Source organism: Onychomys torridus, chromosome 8 (genome assembly GCF_903995425.1).
Source record: "Onychomys torridus chromosome 8, mOncTor1.1, whole genome shotgun sequence".
Taxonomy (NCBI): Eukaryota; Metazoa; Chordata; class Mammalia; order Rodentia; family Cricetidae; genus Onychomys; species Onychomys torridus.
This window is the reverse complement of record NC_050450.1, coordinates 63254192-63267877: the sequence shown is the minus strand read 5'-3', so window position 1 is coordinate 63267877 and position 13686 is coordinate 63254192. Positions and strand designations below refer to the sequence as shown.

Genomic DNA, 13686 nt, shown 5'->3' with positions numbered 1-13686 from the left:
TAGTTGGTTTTTTGTTTGTTTGTTTTATTTTTCAAGACAGGACTTCTCTGTGTAATGGCCCTGGCTTTCCTGGAACTTACTTTGCAGACCAGGCTGGCCTCGAACTCACAGAGATCCTCCTGCTTCTGCCGCCTGAGTGCTAGGACTAAAGACATGTGCCACCATTGCCTGGCCCTAATTTTGTTTTTTAAATTGATTTTGTTTTTAATTATGTGTACTTGAGTGTGTCTATATGTGGGTATCTGCATATGACTGCAGGTGTCCTCAGAAGCCAAAAGGATGCCCTGGAACTGCAGGTGGCTGTGAGTTGCCCAACATGAGTGGTGGGAACAGAACTATATTTTTTACAAGAGTAGTATGTAATCTTAGCCACTGAGCCACTGCTCTAACTCTGATTCCCTGGTTTTGGTAATTGTTCTTATTTGTTGGTTGTTTTGTTAGGGACATAACTCAGGCCTCGTAAATACTAGGCAAATACTCTACCATTGAGCTACGTCCTCAGCCCCCAGATTCTGGTAACTGTTAAGATATTGTCCTTGTTGGGTAGTGGTGGCACACGCCTTTAATCCCAGTATTGGAAGGCAGAGGCAAGCAGATCTCTAAGTTTGAGGCCACCCTAGTCTACAGAGAAGTGAGTTCCAAGACAGCCAGGATTACACAGAGAGAAACCAGTATCTCAACAATAAATGAATAAAAATTTTAAAAAGTCCTTAGTGTGAGGAAACAAAGTCAGTATTTAGATCTAAAGAGCCACCACACCTGCCATTAAAGATCAGATGGTTCAGAACAAAAATAATAACTGTGCATGTATAGGTTTGAAAAACAATAAGCCTGATTGTGTAAAGACATGGTAAAAAAAAAAAAACAAACTAAAAACATGGTAAAATATTAACTACCTGGGAGTCTAGAAGAAGCATATATAAGAGTGCTTTGTGGGGTTGGGGATTTAGCTCAGTGGTAGAGTGCTTGTCTAGCAAGTGCAAGGCCCTGGGTTCGATCCTCAGCTCAAAAAAGAAAAAAAAAAGTATTTTGCATTATTCTTTTCATTTTTATTATTACCGTGTGTGTGTGTGTGTGTGTGCGCGCACGCGCAGGACAACTTTGTGGAGCTGGTTCTCTCCTTCCACTCTGAAATGGGTTCCGAGGGTCAAACTCTATTGTTAGACTTATATGCTTTACCATAGTGCTGGCCCTGTTTTTGTTTTTTGAGATAGGGTCTCATGCAATCCAGTCTGGTCTCAAACTCTCTATATAGCCATGAGTGACCTTGAGCTCCTAGTCTTCATTTCTCGTAGGTTCACTGGAGTTACAGGCATGAGCCATTAAACTCAACTATTTTGTAACTGTGAAATTGTTTCAAAACACAAAATTGTCCCTACCCCTGAACAAAAGCAAGACTAGAAGCAGGAGGCATCCCAGCACTGGTAGAATGGTTTTGCTGCTTCTCAGTACTGGTACAGGAACTGAGAGGAAGGTCTGACCTTAGTTGTACCTTTCTTAGCTACAGTAATCTAAGGTAGAATTCTAGGATAATATAAAGGATCTGCCATATATCTCAAGGCAAGGGAGTAATACCCACTTAGTTCAGTGAGTTCAAGATTGGGGGCCCACAGTGAGTATAGCAGCTACCACATATGAAAAAGACACATAAATATAAAAGCATCAAAATATAAATTATGAAAACAAAGGAAAATTTGTTTAGTCTTTAGCACTGGGGAGATAAGAAAATGGAAGAGAGAACTAATTACTCAGTCTTCAGATCTTTTATTTGCTTTTATTTTTTGGGTGTGTGGGTGTTTTGCCTGCATGTCTGTCTGTGTACCACTTGCAGTCCTGATGTCCTCAGAGGCCACAAGAGAACATCAGATCCCCTGCAACTGGAGTTACAGATGGCTGTTAGCTAATATGTGGGTGCTGGGAATCAAATAGGGTCCTCTGGAAGAACTGCTCTTAACCACTGAGCTATCTCTCCAGTTCTTCTTCAGGTCTTTTTAAAGATACAAGAACATGTAAAAAGCCAGGTGTGGGGGTACATGCCGTTAGTTACAGTACCGAGGAAGCAGAAGCAGGTAGATCTGTAAATTCGAGGTTTGCCTGGTCTACATAGAGTTCCAACCAACAAGGACTACACAGCGAGAGAGACCCTGTCTATAAGTGAATGAATGAATGAATGAATGAATGAATGAATGAAAAATAAAAACAAAGCCAACAAACAAAAACCTCACAAGAGCCCATAGGTAGAATGAAATTCTTAACTACTAAAAAGAAAAAGGGAAGGAACAAAGCCACAAAGGGGAAAGAAGGCCTGATAGGCCATTAGACTACAGACATGCATGGACTGGTTAAGGCAACAAAAGGAAGAGGGGAATGCTGGGAGAAAGAACTACAGAGCAGGGAGAAGACTGAGCACCAGCACTTTGAGGTTCATCTGGACAGGGTTGGGCAACTGGAAAACCCAATGGCCAGGGCCCTCTTGCTTACCTTTGGCAGAGTCCTTAAGTAAGCATGTGCAGCGCTGTACCAGTAGAGAAAACATAGCCAAACCCAAGGATGCAGCTTGTTCCTGGATCACAGAGCGACACTCCTCTGAGAAGCAGTCTGCACAGGAGCAAAGAAAACTCCATCACACCCCAGGGTCCAAATGCCACCTTGCTGCCCTACTGAAGGGCTCCCTGGCCACATTGCTCAGCTTCTTTCTCTCCCTCTAAAGTACAGGTGACGGCAGTAAGCTCTCTTCAAGATCTCTATGACTTTGTGTTATATTTGGAGCACTTACTAGCATGCCCTACACACAGGTAAGTGCTTGATACATCACATGATCCCTTGTGTAAGTCTTTTAAATTTTTATTTTATTATTTTTAATTAAAAAACTATGTATCAATTATTACACAGACTTAAAAATCAACACAAATCAATTTTAGGTACTTTTTGAGAACACAGTATAGAAATTTCTAACAAAGAAAGTGTATGTAAGCAGGCAATATCAGAAAGATACTTTCATTTCTAGAATGCTCAAGGGTTAGATAATTGAAAAGGATGTCTACGGCCATACCACCCTGAACGTTCCATATCTCATCTGATAATTGAAAAGGTGTAAAATATTGTATAAATAACTCAATTGTATCTGTATTTTTCATTTTGTTTTAAGACATTTGAATTCATTGATAATTTCATCCATGTATATAAAGTAGTTTGAAAAGGCAGGGACAGAGAGGACTCTGTCCTTTCTCGGCCTCCACCAGTCCCTCTAAACCCTTAATATTTCCCCCAACAAGTACCCCTCCTATTTTTATATCTTTTATTTTTAGACTTTCTTTACTTTAAAGTTTTAGTTTATATGTATGTTTTGCTTGCACATAAATGTGCAGACCATCCTCATGCCTAGTGCCTGGAGGGGCCAGAGAGGGCACTGGGTCCTCTGGGAGTGACAGACAACTGGGAGCCTCTGTCTAGATGCTATAACTCCAAACCCAGACTCCAGCCCAGGCTTTCCTGGAACTCACTCTGTAGACCAGGCTGGCCTCGAACTCACAGAGATCTGCCTGCCTCTGCTTCCTGAGTTCTGGGATTAGTGGCGTGCACCGCCGCCGCCACCACCACCACCTGGCTCCCTTTCATGTCTTTTAAAAACATTTTTTATTCTTTGGTAATTTCATATATGAATGCATTTGAATCACATGGACCTTCTTTTCTGTTTTTAATGACCCACTAAGATGAACTAAAGTTGCCAGCATGAACATAGGTGTGGGGTTATTTCGTGGACCATAAGCAATTCCTCAAAGGCTACACCACTGATGAGAAATGATTCCCCTCGCCTGTGTGAAGTCTTCATCATCTCACTTCCCTAAGCGTCACTAACTCAAAGTGGATAAAATGAGCTGGAGCTATAGAGGCTCTGCTTTGGGTAGCTACTGATAACGTAAAACTCTGGTATCAAGATCTTATTCTATCAGCAGGAGAACAGTCAACAACAGATTTAAAACTTATCTTCTCAGATCACCAACTCTGGCTCCTGGCCTAGGTCCTCTATATTCCTCATCCTAAGATGGCACACATGAGACACAAAAGCACATTAACCTACTTTTGATGAATGAATGAATTTTATAGAGAACAATGTTTATCACATAATGTATTGATCAGTGTTAGCTTCTCTCCTCCCACCCTTCCCCCAGCACTAAAAAAGTAACTGGCTCCTAATACTAGCACCTCATCTCTCACTCTTACATCCTGGCTTTAATTTCCTTCAAGCTTTAGGTCACTGAAAGGAGCCACTCTGTCGATGGGCAGAACTAGTCTTTGATAGAAGCTACATAATACCCCCATATCTCTGCCTTTACCTACATATTACTGGTGGTCTCTTCAACAGTCATTTCATCCAGTTTTGAGGGCAGTCAACAACATACCAGAAGCAGCAGTCCGACTTCAGCCTCAGAGAAGGAGGCACCCAGCATGCACAGGGAGTTGGACATGGGGGCAAGCTCAATAGCTTTAGCAGCAGTGAATCTGTTAATCCCCTCAGTAACACAGGAGAACTACAAGTATTAAAGGGATAATTATCCATACACTTGACCTCTGTCCCTATCTACATTTTGACCTGTGAGCTTGCTAGTCTTGCCAGGGACTTAACCAATTTACTTTAGAAAGCACTACACAACCAAAGCTATTCCTAAGTCTTCCCAGGAGCAAGGATGACTGGAGCACACAATGCCCACCCCAAACCACTTTCAAAGTTCTAGATGCTCACAGCTGCTGCTCAGAAGGGCTCAGCATATTTAATAGCATAAGGGAAGCAATCCTATTGTGGCTTTTCCACCATCTTCCAGATGCCCAATAGTCCCAAATGTCATTCTCTAACTTTCCAACTCAACTGTGGCAGGCAGTAAAGAAGTGGTAACAATCCATAAGCTTAGAAGAAATCACCACTCCCAGTCTTCTGCTATGGATAAACCTTTGTTTAAAGAGAAAGGAAACTCTTAAGAGAGTAGGTGAAACGGCTCAATGGGTAGGGGTACTTGTCACTAGGCCTTACAACTTAGTAGAGTTAGATTCCCCAGATCCACACAGTGGAAGGAGAGAACTGATTCTGGAAAGTTGTTCTCTGGCTCTCACACCTGCATTACAGCATGTGCACCAACAGGAATGCACACACACATGTGCATAAATGTGATAATCTTTTAAAAAGAGACAGAAAGGAAATAAGCACGTATGAACCAAGAGAAGTAAGGATATGAGCAGAAGAGAGGGAGATCTGTAACTCATCCCAAGGAAAGCTGCCATGTCTCCCTGCTCCCCAGCCATAGGCGGCAGCACTGCCAATTTCATCCTATCTTAGAGAGGATTCTTGTCAGCCACTGCCAGCAGCCCTCTTTTACTAAGCAACAAAGCCCAGATGAAGGAATTAAGCCAGGACAGAGGAAGCTGGGAAAAGATGAGTAGAAGCCACAGCCTGGAAGCTGAAACAATTACTTGATCAAATGAGCATCTCCTCATCAACCAGACACCTTAGGAAGAAGTTGCCTGCAAACTAAAGGCTACAGGAATGGAAGGAGATGTTTTTACTCCAAAAAAACCCAAAATACCAAAAAAAAAAAAAAAAAAAAAAAAAAAAAAAAAAAACTGGCTATAGTAGTTTATTCTCAATAGAGATAAACATGGCCAGAGGGAGATTACTTTCTCCAAGCTCATCTCTACTTTTATGACAAACAGCAATCTCAGACTGGATTACTCTCAGATATCAGGGTGGGAGCTAAGGCACTACAGGAAGAAGGAACTATTTAAGAGCAATGGTATCTGTGGCCTCTGAAGAGTCTGGCCTGGTTACTGCAGTAAGGTATAAAACCAGGTGGACACCAACAGGAACCTCTGGTGTAGAACTGGAGAGCAGCCTGAAGGCAGTTTTGCAGCAGCCACCTTGCATGGTTATGTCACTTTAACCTCTCTATCACCATGCTCTCTTAGGCAGAGGCTCCAAAGCACACTGCTTGCTTGTTGGGTGGTTCAACTGGTAAAGAGGTACAAACTAGGGAGGCAGTCTGCCCTGATTAAGCAAGTAAACATATCACAAGCTATCCAAGAATGCCTGAGTCTTGGTGAGCCCTAGACTGGCCTTGCTATCTGACAACACTTAACAAAAGGCCAGTTCTCCACAGCTTGGTGGTATGACAAGCACACACTGAGCATCTATGGTGTGCTAGATTCAGTAGAGAACATAGCTACAAAGAATTGTTATGTTTGGTTTTGGTTTTGGTGTTTTGTTTTTTTTTTTTTAATAACTAAAGGAGCTCTTAGTAGGTTGAGTAAAATTATCATTTACAGGGGTTGGGGAGTTAGCTCAGTGGCAGAGCGCTTGCCTAGTGCCCTCAGCTGGGGGGGGGGGGAATTATCATTTACCCAAGTAACCATGATAACCATGGACCTAATAGATTATAAGTGAAAATGTACTGAGTGTGTAGTATACTCAGGATGTTCTTGGCCTCACATAGGTACCACTTTCTGTAAGTATTCACTCTTATGAGAGTGGGTAGAGGAAAATAGCGTCTAGAGTCTAGAGCCTACCTACTTTAGGAGTAGGAAACTGGGCCTAGTCTGATGAACATCCATATATATCCCTGAAGTTGGGCTGGGTCAGGCCAGAAAATGATGTGGGTGGGGAGGAAAAGGCATTGTTTGCCTTGGTATTTGCCTGGTTCCTCTGGCTTTGTCAGGTAGCAGAGGCTGACATGAGCTGAGGAACTCATTAACATTGTGAAATAGCCTTTCCCCTTCTTTCCAAAAGCAGGCTTTCTTAAGGATTTAGGGGGATGGTTTTGGCTAAGAACATCAGACGGAAATATTTCTTACCAAGAAAGTCTGCTGAGGTCTAAAGTTAGTTTTGCTCCTTCCTACAAGTGGGCAAGTGACCATACTTCCCATTGCTCCTATGGCCAAATACCTGCTCAGGCAGAAATGTTCTTCTTGCTCCTATGTAACAGGGAGACTTTCTCATTTTTCTGAGAACATATTCATGGAAAACATAAACCAACTGTCGTCAAAGTTGTATGAAATCAGGAAATGGGGCGGCCGGGAGAAGGCTGCCATGTGGCCGGATGTTATGTATTTCTAATTAGTGCTATACATCTTTCAACAGCAAGTGTCCTTCTGCTGGAAACACAACACACTGCCCTTGTTATTGTAACTGTCAGAGAAGTGCTTAAACAGATAATCTCCAGGAAAAGTGATAAACACGTCCCCTCTCCCACCAGTGTGTGTGTGCAATGGTGCTGCCAAAGCAAAGCTGTGCCTGATGGCTCCAGGATGGCAAAGCATCCTCCTGCAGGAAATGGGAGTGAGGCAGGAGAGGTGGGGAGGGGAGAGGAGGGAAACAGAATAGAGGCGGGCCCACCTGCTTGGACCTGTAAGCCCAGCCAAGAGACAGTGACTCAGAATCACTGCTTTTGATCAACTCCTGGGATAGGGTACCAAGTCTTTGTAAGGGAGAGATTTGGAGAAAGCCGTAGTAGCGGGATGAGGTTTGGCTGGACATAGAAAAAAACCTGCCAGCACTGAAACCAGCAGAACTCTCTTAGTACACATAGCCAGCTTCCTGGCAAGAGGATGGGGACACTAATGAAAGACTGACTCAGGATGAGTGATATGTAAGTCTGCTACCCTGACAGGAGAGGGAAGGAGTTAGAGGGCACTGGATTCACTGGTGATTCTATCACAGACAAGCAGCTATCTCCTTGGCTGCCTTACTAATAACTAAAGAAAAATGCAGCTGACCACTTCTTCACTGATTCCCTTGCCCCCATCTACTCTCAGGGGAAATGAATGGCCAGCCACCTCCAAACTAGCACCACCTGGAGGCAATTTGCTGGCTCTTTTGTATCTTTCAGACATCAGGCTGCTTCTCTCATGAGTCAGTCACCAGTTAGATGCAGGGCTGGCATAGTTCCTGTGCAGCCCACCCAAACCTCCCTGTCTACAGGAAGTGGGCAGGGAGAGTACCCCTCTGCTGTTCCCTGTGGCAGCTGCTGGCTAAAGAGGAGGTAGGAGGAGGCAGTCATATCCCAGATCAAAAGCAGAGATGTTCTTGCCCTTGGGGCATTTTATTCCCTCAAGTATGGAATGAATGAGTCAGAAGAATGGAACACTGATAGATCCAAGCAACATACTCATGCACAATGGTGGAAGAATTAGATGAACGGAGTCTAAGGCAAGCTGTGACATATCCCTAAACAGGGTACAGTCAAGTGAACAGCCAGAGGGACATGGAGAGTAACATTTCCTCCTGATGGGTCTTCACTGGAATACCTGCTGCTTCTGTTGGGTCTTCTAAGACTGTAAAACACTCTCTCTCTCTCTCTCTCTCTCTCTCTCTCTCTCTCTCCCCACCCTCTTTCTTTTTTTTGGAAAAAGTTCTTTTCAAAGTGGTAGATGTAGGGGAAAGACCATCTAAACTTTCTACTAAAATGACCTCTCCCATTATTTGAAAAAAAAAAAAAGTATCTAGGTGTGCAATTGTAGAGATAGAAATTTAAACAGGGGGTTGGGGATTTAACTCAGTGGTAGAGCGCTTGCCTAGCAAGCACAAGGCCCTGGGTTCGATCCTCAGCTCAAAAAAAAAAAAAAAAAAGAAAAAAAAAAAAGAAAGAAATTTAAATAGGATTCTGCCCATGGGAAGGTGATAATCCAATGAGGAAAACTAGTCATAGGGGAATAAGGGAAATAGATGCCTTTTGTCCCTGAAAAGAAAGGAAAGTCATTTCATCGACTATCTATCAAAGGTTTCACGAAGAGACTATTTATGGGTTGGGCTGTAAGATAGGAACATTAAAAGAGATGGTTATACAGGAAGGACTGTATACATTATACAAGGGATGCAGATTAGAGGACACAAAATACTCAATGAACTCTGCCTACAGCATGACAGGAGCCTGAAATGCTGAAACACGGACTTGACCTCAACAGACAGTAGAGGAGCACTCACTTAAGATTCCTGAAGGAAGCTAGGTTGGATATTTTGTGAAGATTAATCTAGTTAAGGGTTGGCCGTAACAGTTCTGTGGAGGAGTACTTACCTAGCATAAGTGAGGCCCTGGGTTCAATCCCAGACACAGTCATACACACATCATTAACCTAGTAAAAACACTTACAATAGGTTAGGGCAGCTATAGAAAAGGGTAATAGGGGCAGTTAGACAGCTAACAGAGCATGAATTCATTTGAATTAAGAGAAATTATATAATTATGTGGGTAGGGCATAGTAGAGCATGATTATAATACCATCATTTGGGAGATGAAGGCGGGGGATCAGTAATTTAAGGTCAATTTCAGGTACATGGGCCAACGTAGGCTCCAAGAGACATTGATTGTCTCAAAAACCACTAAGAAAGAAAATTTGTATAAAGAGCAAAGCAGCAAACAAGTGACATATGTAAGTCTGGAAAGTCCTCTAGGTGGAGGGTGAGGGAAAGTGAAAACAAAATGATGTTGGGGGATGAAAGAGATGACTACTGGAACAGGAGACTGCCAGTGTGGTACTCTCCTCCATCTCCAGAAGAAAGATAACCCTACCAAAGGAGATGCAGAAGGGGAAGAGACCCAGGCCTGCAAACACCTGGAGACAGGAAGTGTAGCTCAAGGAGTGACATCCATCCCCAACACACACTCTTGGCTCAGAGCCAAATTCTGTCTTTCCAGAACAAAGACACTTCAGGGGGTCAGAAATGCTTGAGGAAGAGTTGCTGGAGTAGGCCTGGGAAGTCTGAACTGGCTCTCCCTGTGGAAGCTATTAGATACTCAGCACTTCATTTGTTTCCAATTCTTGGAAGAGTGCAGCTCTAGGCTGTGGAGTGAGAGGCTCCTCTCTGACGTAATCAGGAAGCAGCTGCAAAATTAAGGAATCCCTCATGACATCATAAAAAGGGTCGATGGTTTACTGGGGAAAGTATAAAAATTAATTACATATCCCCACACGACTCCTTTCTCCTAAATCTCTATATAGGCCCCTTTACCCTCACACATTCTCTATCAACAACACCCAGAAGCTGCTCAATGGACAAAACACAAAAGGGTAAAAGCCCTGAGAGAGAATGTTCTCTGATGTACAGTGTGTCCCATGGATTTGGAAAATAATAGACAAAACTTTACCTTAGCATTTTATGTATGTGGCATGTTTCACCAACAAGATTATAAGCTCCTTGAGGGCAAAGCTATGCCAAGATATTACAGCCTTGACAACCCAAACCACGAAGAGGCTCAAGAACTGTACTGCTCATATCAAGCAGGCACACTTGCCTCTCTCATCTGCAGGCCTAACTATGCATGGTACAATCCTATCACAGCTAGGAGTGATGTCTAAGACAAATAGATCTGTGTTGTAATATCTAAGATACAGTGAGATCTCATTAGACACACAGAATTTAAATATATTATCTCAAAACTTTATTGAGCATTTGTAGAGGAGGCATTATTCCTGTTTTGACATCGGACAGAAGAGGTTCAAATGACATATCCACAGACAAAAAGCTAGTGATACTACAGCTGGCACTTCAACTCCAGTTTGTCTGCTCATGTGCCCACACTGTTTCCATATCGAGTCCTCCTCCTCCTCCTCCTCCTCTCTTTTTTTTTTTTCTTTTCTTTTCCTTTTGGTTTTTCCAAGTCAGGGTTTCTCTATGTTGTCCTCAAATTCAGAGATCCACCTGCCTCTGCCTCCTCAGTGCTAGGATTAAAGGCATGCGCCACCATAGCCTGGTTCCATATGTGGTTTTCAAAGACCTGTGACTCAAACTCCCCAGTTAAACTATGCCTCTCTCCCTACCTTGTACACAAAATCCAGACCACTTCAACTACAGTTCTACATAAATAACACGGAGATGATGACAATGTGGAGATTTTAACATGTTACCATTTATAATAAAAAAAAAAAATGAAACTCTAATGAAACATGTAGAATTTTGTTTTGTTTTGTTTTTGTTTTTCGAGTCAGGGTTTCTCTGTGTAGCTTTGTGCCTTTCCTGGAACTCGCTTTGTAGACCAGGATGGCCTCGAACTCACAAAGATCCACCTGCCTCTGCCTCCCAAGTGCTGGGATTAAAAGCGTGCACCGCCGCCACCACCTGGCCAACGTGTAGAACTTTTATGCTGAGAATTACAAAGTGCTGATGGAAAGCAGTCAAAGAAGATCTTGATAACTGGAGATATTTACATCATGTTCATGGACTGGAAGACCCAACGCTGCAGTTGTTAATTCTTCTGTAAACTGTACCTTCAATGCAACTATGACTCCAAAAAAAAAAAAAAAAAAAAAAGTCTTCATGTCCTTAATACTAGCACTCAGGAGGCAGAGGCAGGTGGATCTCTGGGAGTTCAAAGCCAGCCTAGACTACACAGCAAGTTCTAGGCCAGTCAGGATTACACAGTGAGATCCTGTCTCAAAAACAAACAGAACAAAACCTCATGAAAGTAGGGACAGAAAGATTAGACGTTATCTCAGAATACAGAAGAAAGGACTATAGAGCAATGATTTCCCAAGTACAGACTCTCTAATCTGTGTGATGGAAAAACCCCACAAATGGACAGTAATATCAGGACATAATATCATAAACATAACAAATCAATACAATTAATGTAATTAATGAATATCATAAATATAATTATTGAATGAATGCTGTGAATGTAATCAATGAATATCACAAATGTAATTAATATCATGAGTAATTAATGAATATCATGAGCGCAATTAAAATAAATGAATGAATGAATGAATGAATGAATGAAATGGGGGAAAAAAAACCCTCATGAAAGATTTCTGTAGACAAGATGAGCAGAGAAGCTTCTTCTAAACTTTGCAGGCTCACAAGAAAGGCAGTCCAGATAAGAGCAAAGCAAGGGAGAAGGTGAGTGACCCCTAGTGCAGGCTCACAGGAAAGAAATGGTTTTCTTCTCTACTCTTCTTGCCCCATCTTTTTTCCTTTACTTTTTTTTTTAAGCTGAGGATCGAACCCAGGGCCTTGCACTTGCTAGGCAAGCGCTCTACCACTGAGCTAAATCCCCAACCCCTCCTTTAGAATTTTTTACACTTACTTATTTAATGAGTATGGGTGTTCTGCCTGCACGTATGTACTTTATTCATACCTGGTGTCTGTGGAGGCCAGAAGAGGGTGTCAGATCCCCTGGAACTGGGGCTAAAGACAGTTGTGAGCTGCCATTTGGTTGCTAGGAACCAAGCTTGGTGCTCTGGAAGCTCTTAATCAAGGAGCCATTCATCAGCTCCCCTAACCCCCTCACCCCAAGCTGTGTGTGTGTGTGTGTATGTGTGTGTGTGTGTGTGTGTGTGGAGAGAGAGAGAGAGAGAGAGAGAGAGAGAGAGAGAGAGGGCTAGCCAGAAACTTACACAGGTCCTCCTACCTCTGCCTCCTAAATGCTGAGATTAAAGGCTTGGGCCACCATGACTAGCAGAAAGTCTTTTAAGAAATAGTGCTGAACCAATTCAATATTCATATATCCTCCCAAAGAGGCTTAATATTATTATATACCTTATACAAAAATACCTCAAAATTTCCTTGGACTAAGTGAAAAATTCTAAGACTCTGCTTCTGCTTCCTGACTGCTGGGATTAAAGGTGGATTTCTAAGACTTTAATATTAAAGCCCCAATCCAGAAAAACAACAGCTGATAGACCTGACATAAAAATACAAACCTTGGGGTTAGAGAGATGGCTCAGTGGTTAAGAGCATTTGCTGCTCTTGCAGAGGCCCCAGATTTCCAGCACCCATATGGCAGCTCACACTAGTCTGTAACTCAGTTCCAGGGGCTTATGTCAATCTCTTCAGGCTTCTTTGGGCCCAGGCACACACGTACTACACAGACAAATAAACATGCAGAAAAAGCATCCATATACATAAAAAAAGGAGAGGAGGGGGAAGATGATGAATGACAGCCACCACTGTGGGCCTGGAGGGATGGCTCAGTGGGTAAGAACACTGAGCTTTTAAGAGTCTGCTCTTCTAGAAGACCCTAGCTCAGTTTCCAGCACCCACAAGGCAGCTCACAACTATCTGTTGACTCCAGTTCCAGGCAATGTGGTGCCCTCTTGCTTCACGAGATCATACATGCATGTGAGGCTCATAAGCTCACACAACTACACACATACATTTAAAAATAAAAGATAAATTAAAAATGAAAACCTGGGGCTGGAGAGATGGCTCAGAGGTTAAGAGCACTAGCTGCACTTCCAGAGGTCCTGAGTTCAATTCCCAGCAACCACATGGTGGCTCACAATCATCTGTAATGGGATCAGATGTCCTCTTCTGATGTGCATGAAGATAGAGCACTCATGTACATAAAATACATAAACAAATAAATCTTTAAAAAAGAAAAAAAGAAAGAAAAGAAAACCTTTTGCTCTACCAAATACCCTGTGAAGAAAATGAAATGGCAAGTGATAGAGAATGAATAGGCATTTTTAAAACTCATAATCTACCACATTCCTACACTAGACTAGGAAGTACGTTCTAAACTCCATAAAGAACCTGCACCACATAACAACAACAAAACAAGCAGTACATTTGTAAAAAGAGCAAGTATCATATATGACTGGAAAATAAACATATGAAAACATGTTCAATGTTGGCCATTAGGTAAATGGAAACTAAAACAATGAAATATTACATCTATCCAGATGGCTGAAATAATACAGCAA

The 13686-nt window shown here is 42.4% G+C and overlaps 1 protein-coding gene across 3 annotated transcripts in view; it reads right to left on the bottom strand.

Moving 5' to 3' along the window:
* Nucleotides 1–13686, bottom strand: part of Smg6 (SMG6 nonsense mediated mRNA decay factor) — a 243503-nt gene that overhangs the window by 124151 nt on the left and 105666 nt on the right. For all 3 annotated transcript variants that reach the window (XM_036196843.1, XM_036196845.1, XM_036196844.1), the window contains exon 11: nt 2482–2598. In XM_036196843.1, coding sequence (XP_036052736.1) covers nt 2482–2598 — 117 coding nt within the window. The remainder of the gene's footprint in view (nt 1–2481; nt 2599–13686) is intronic.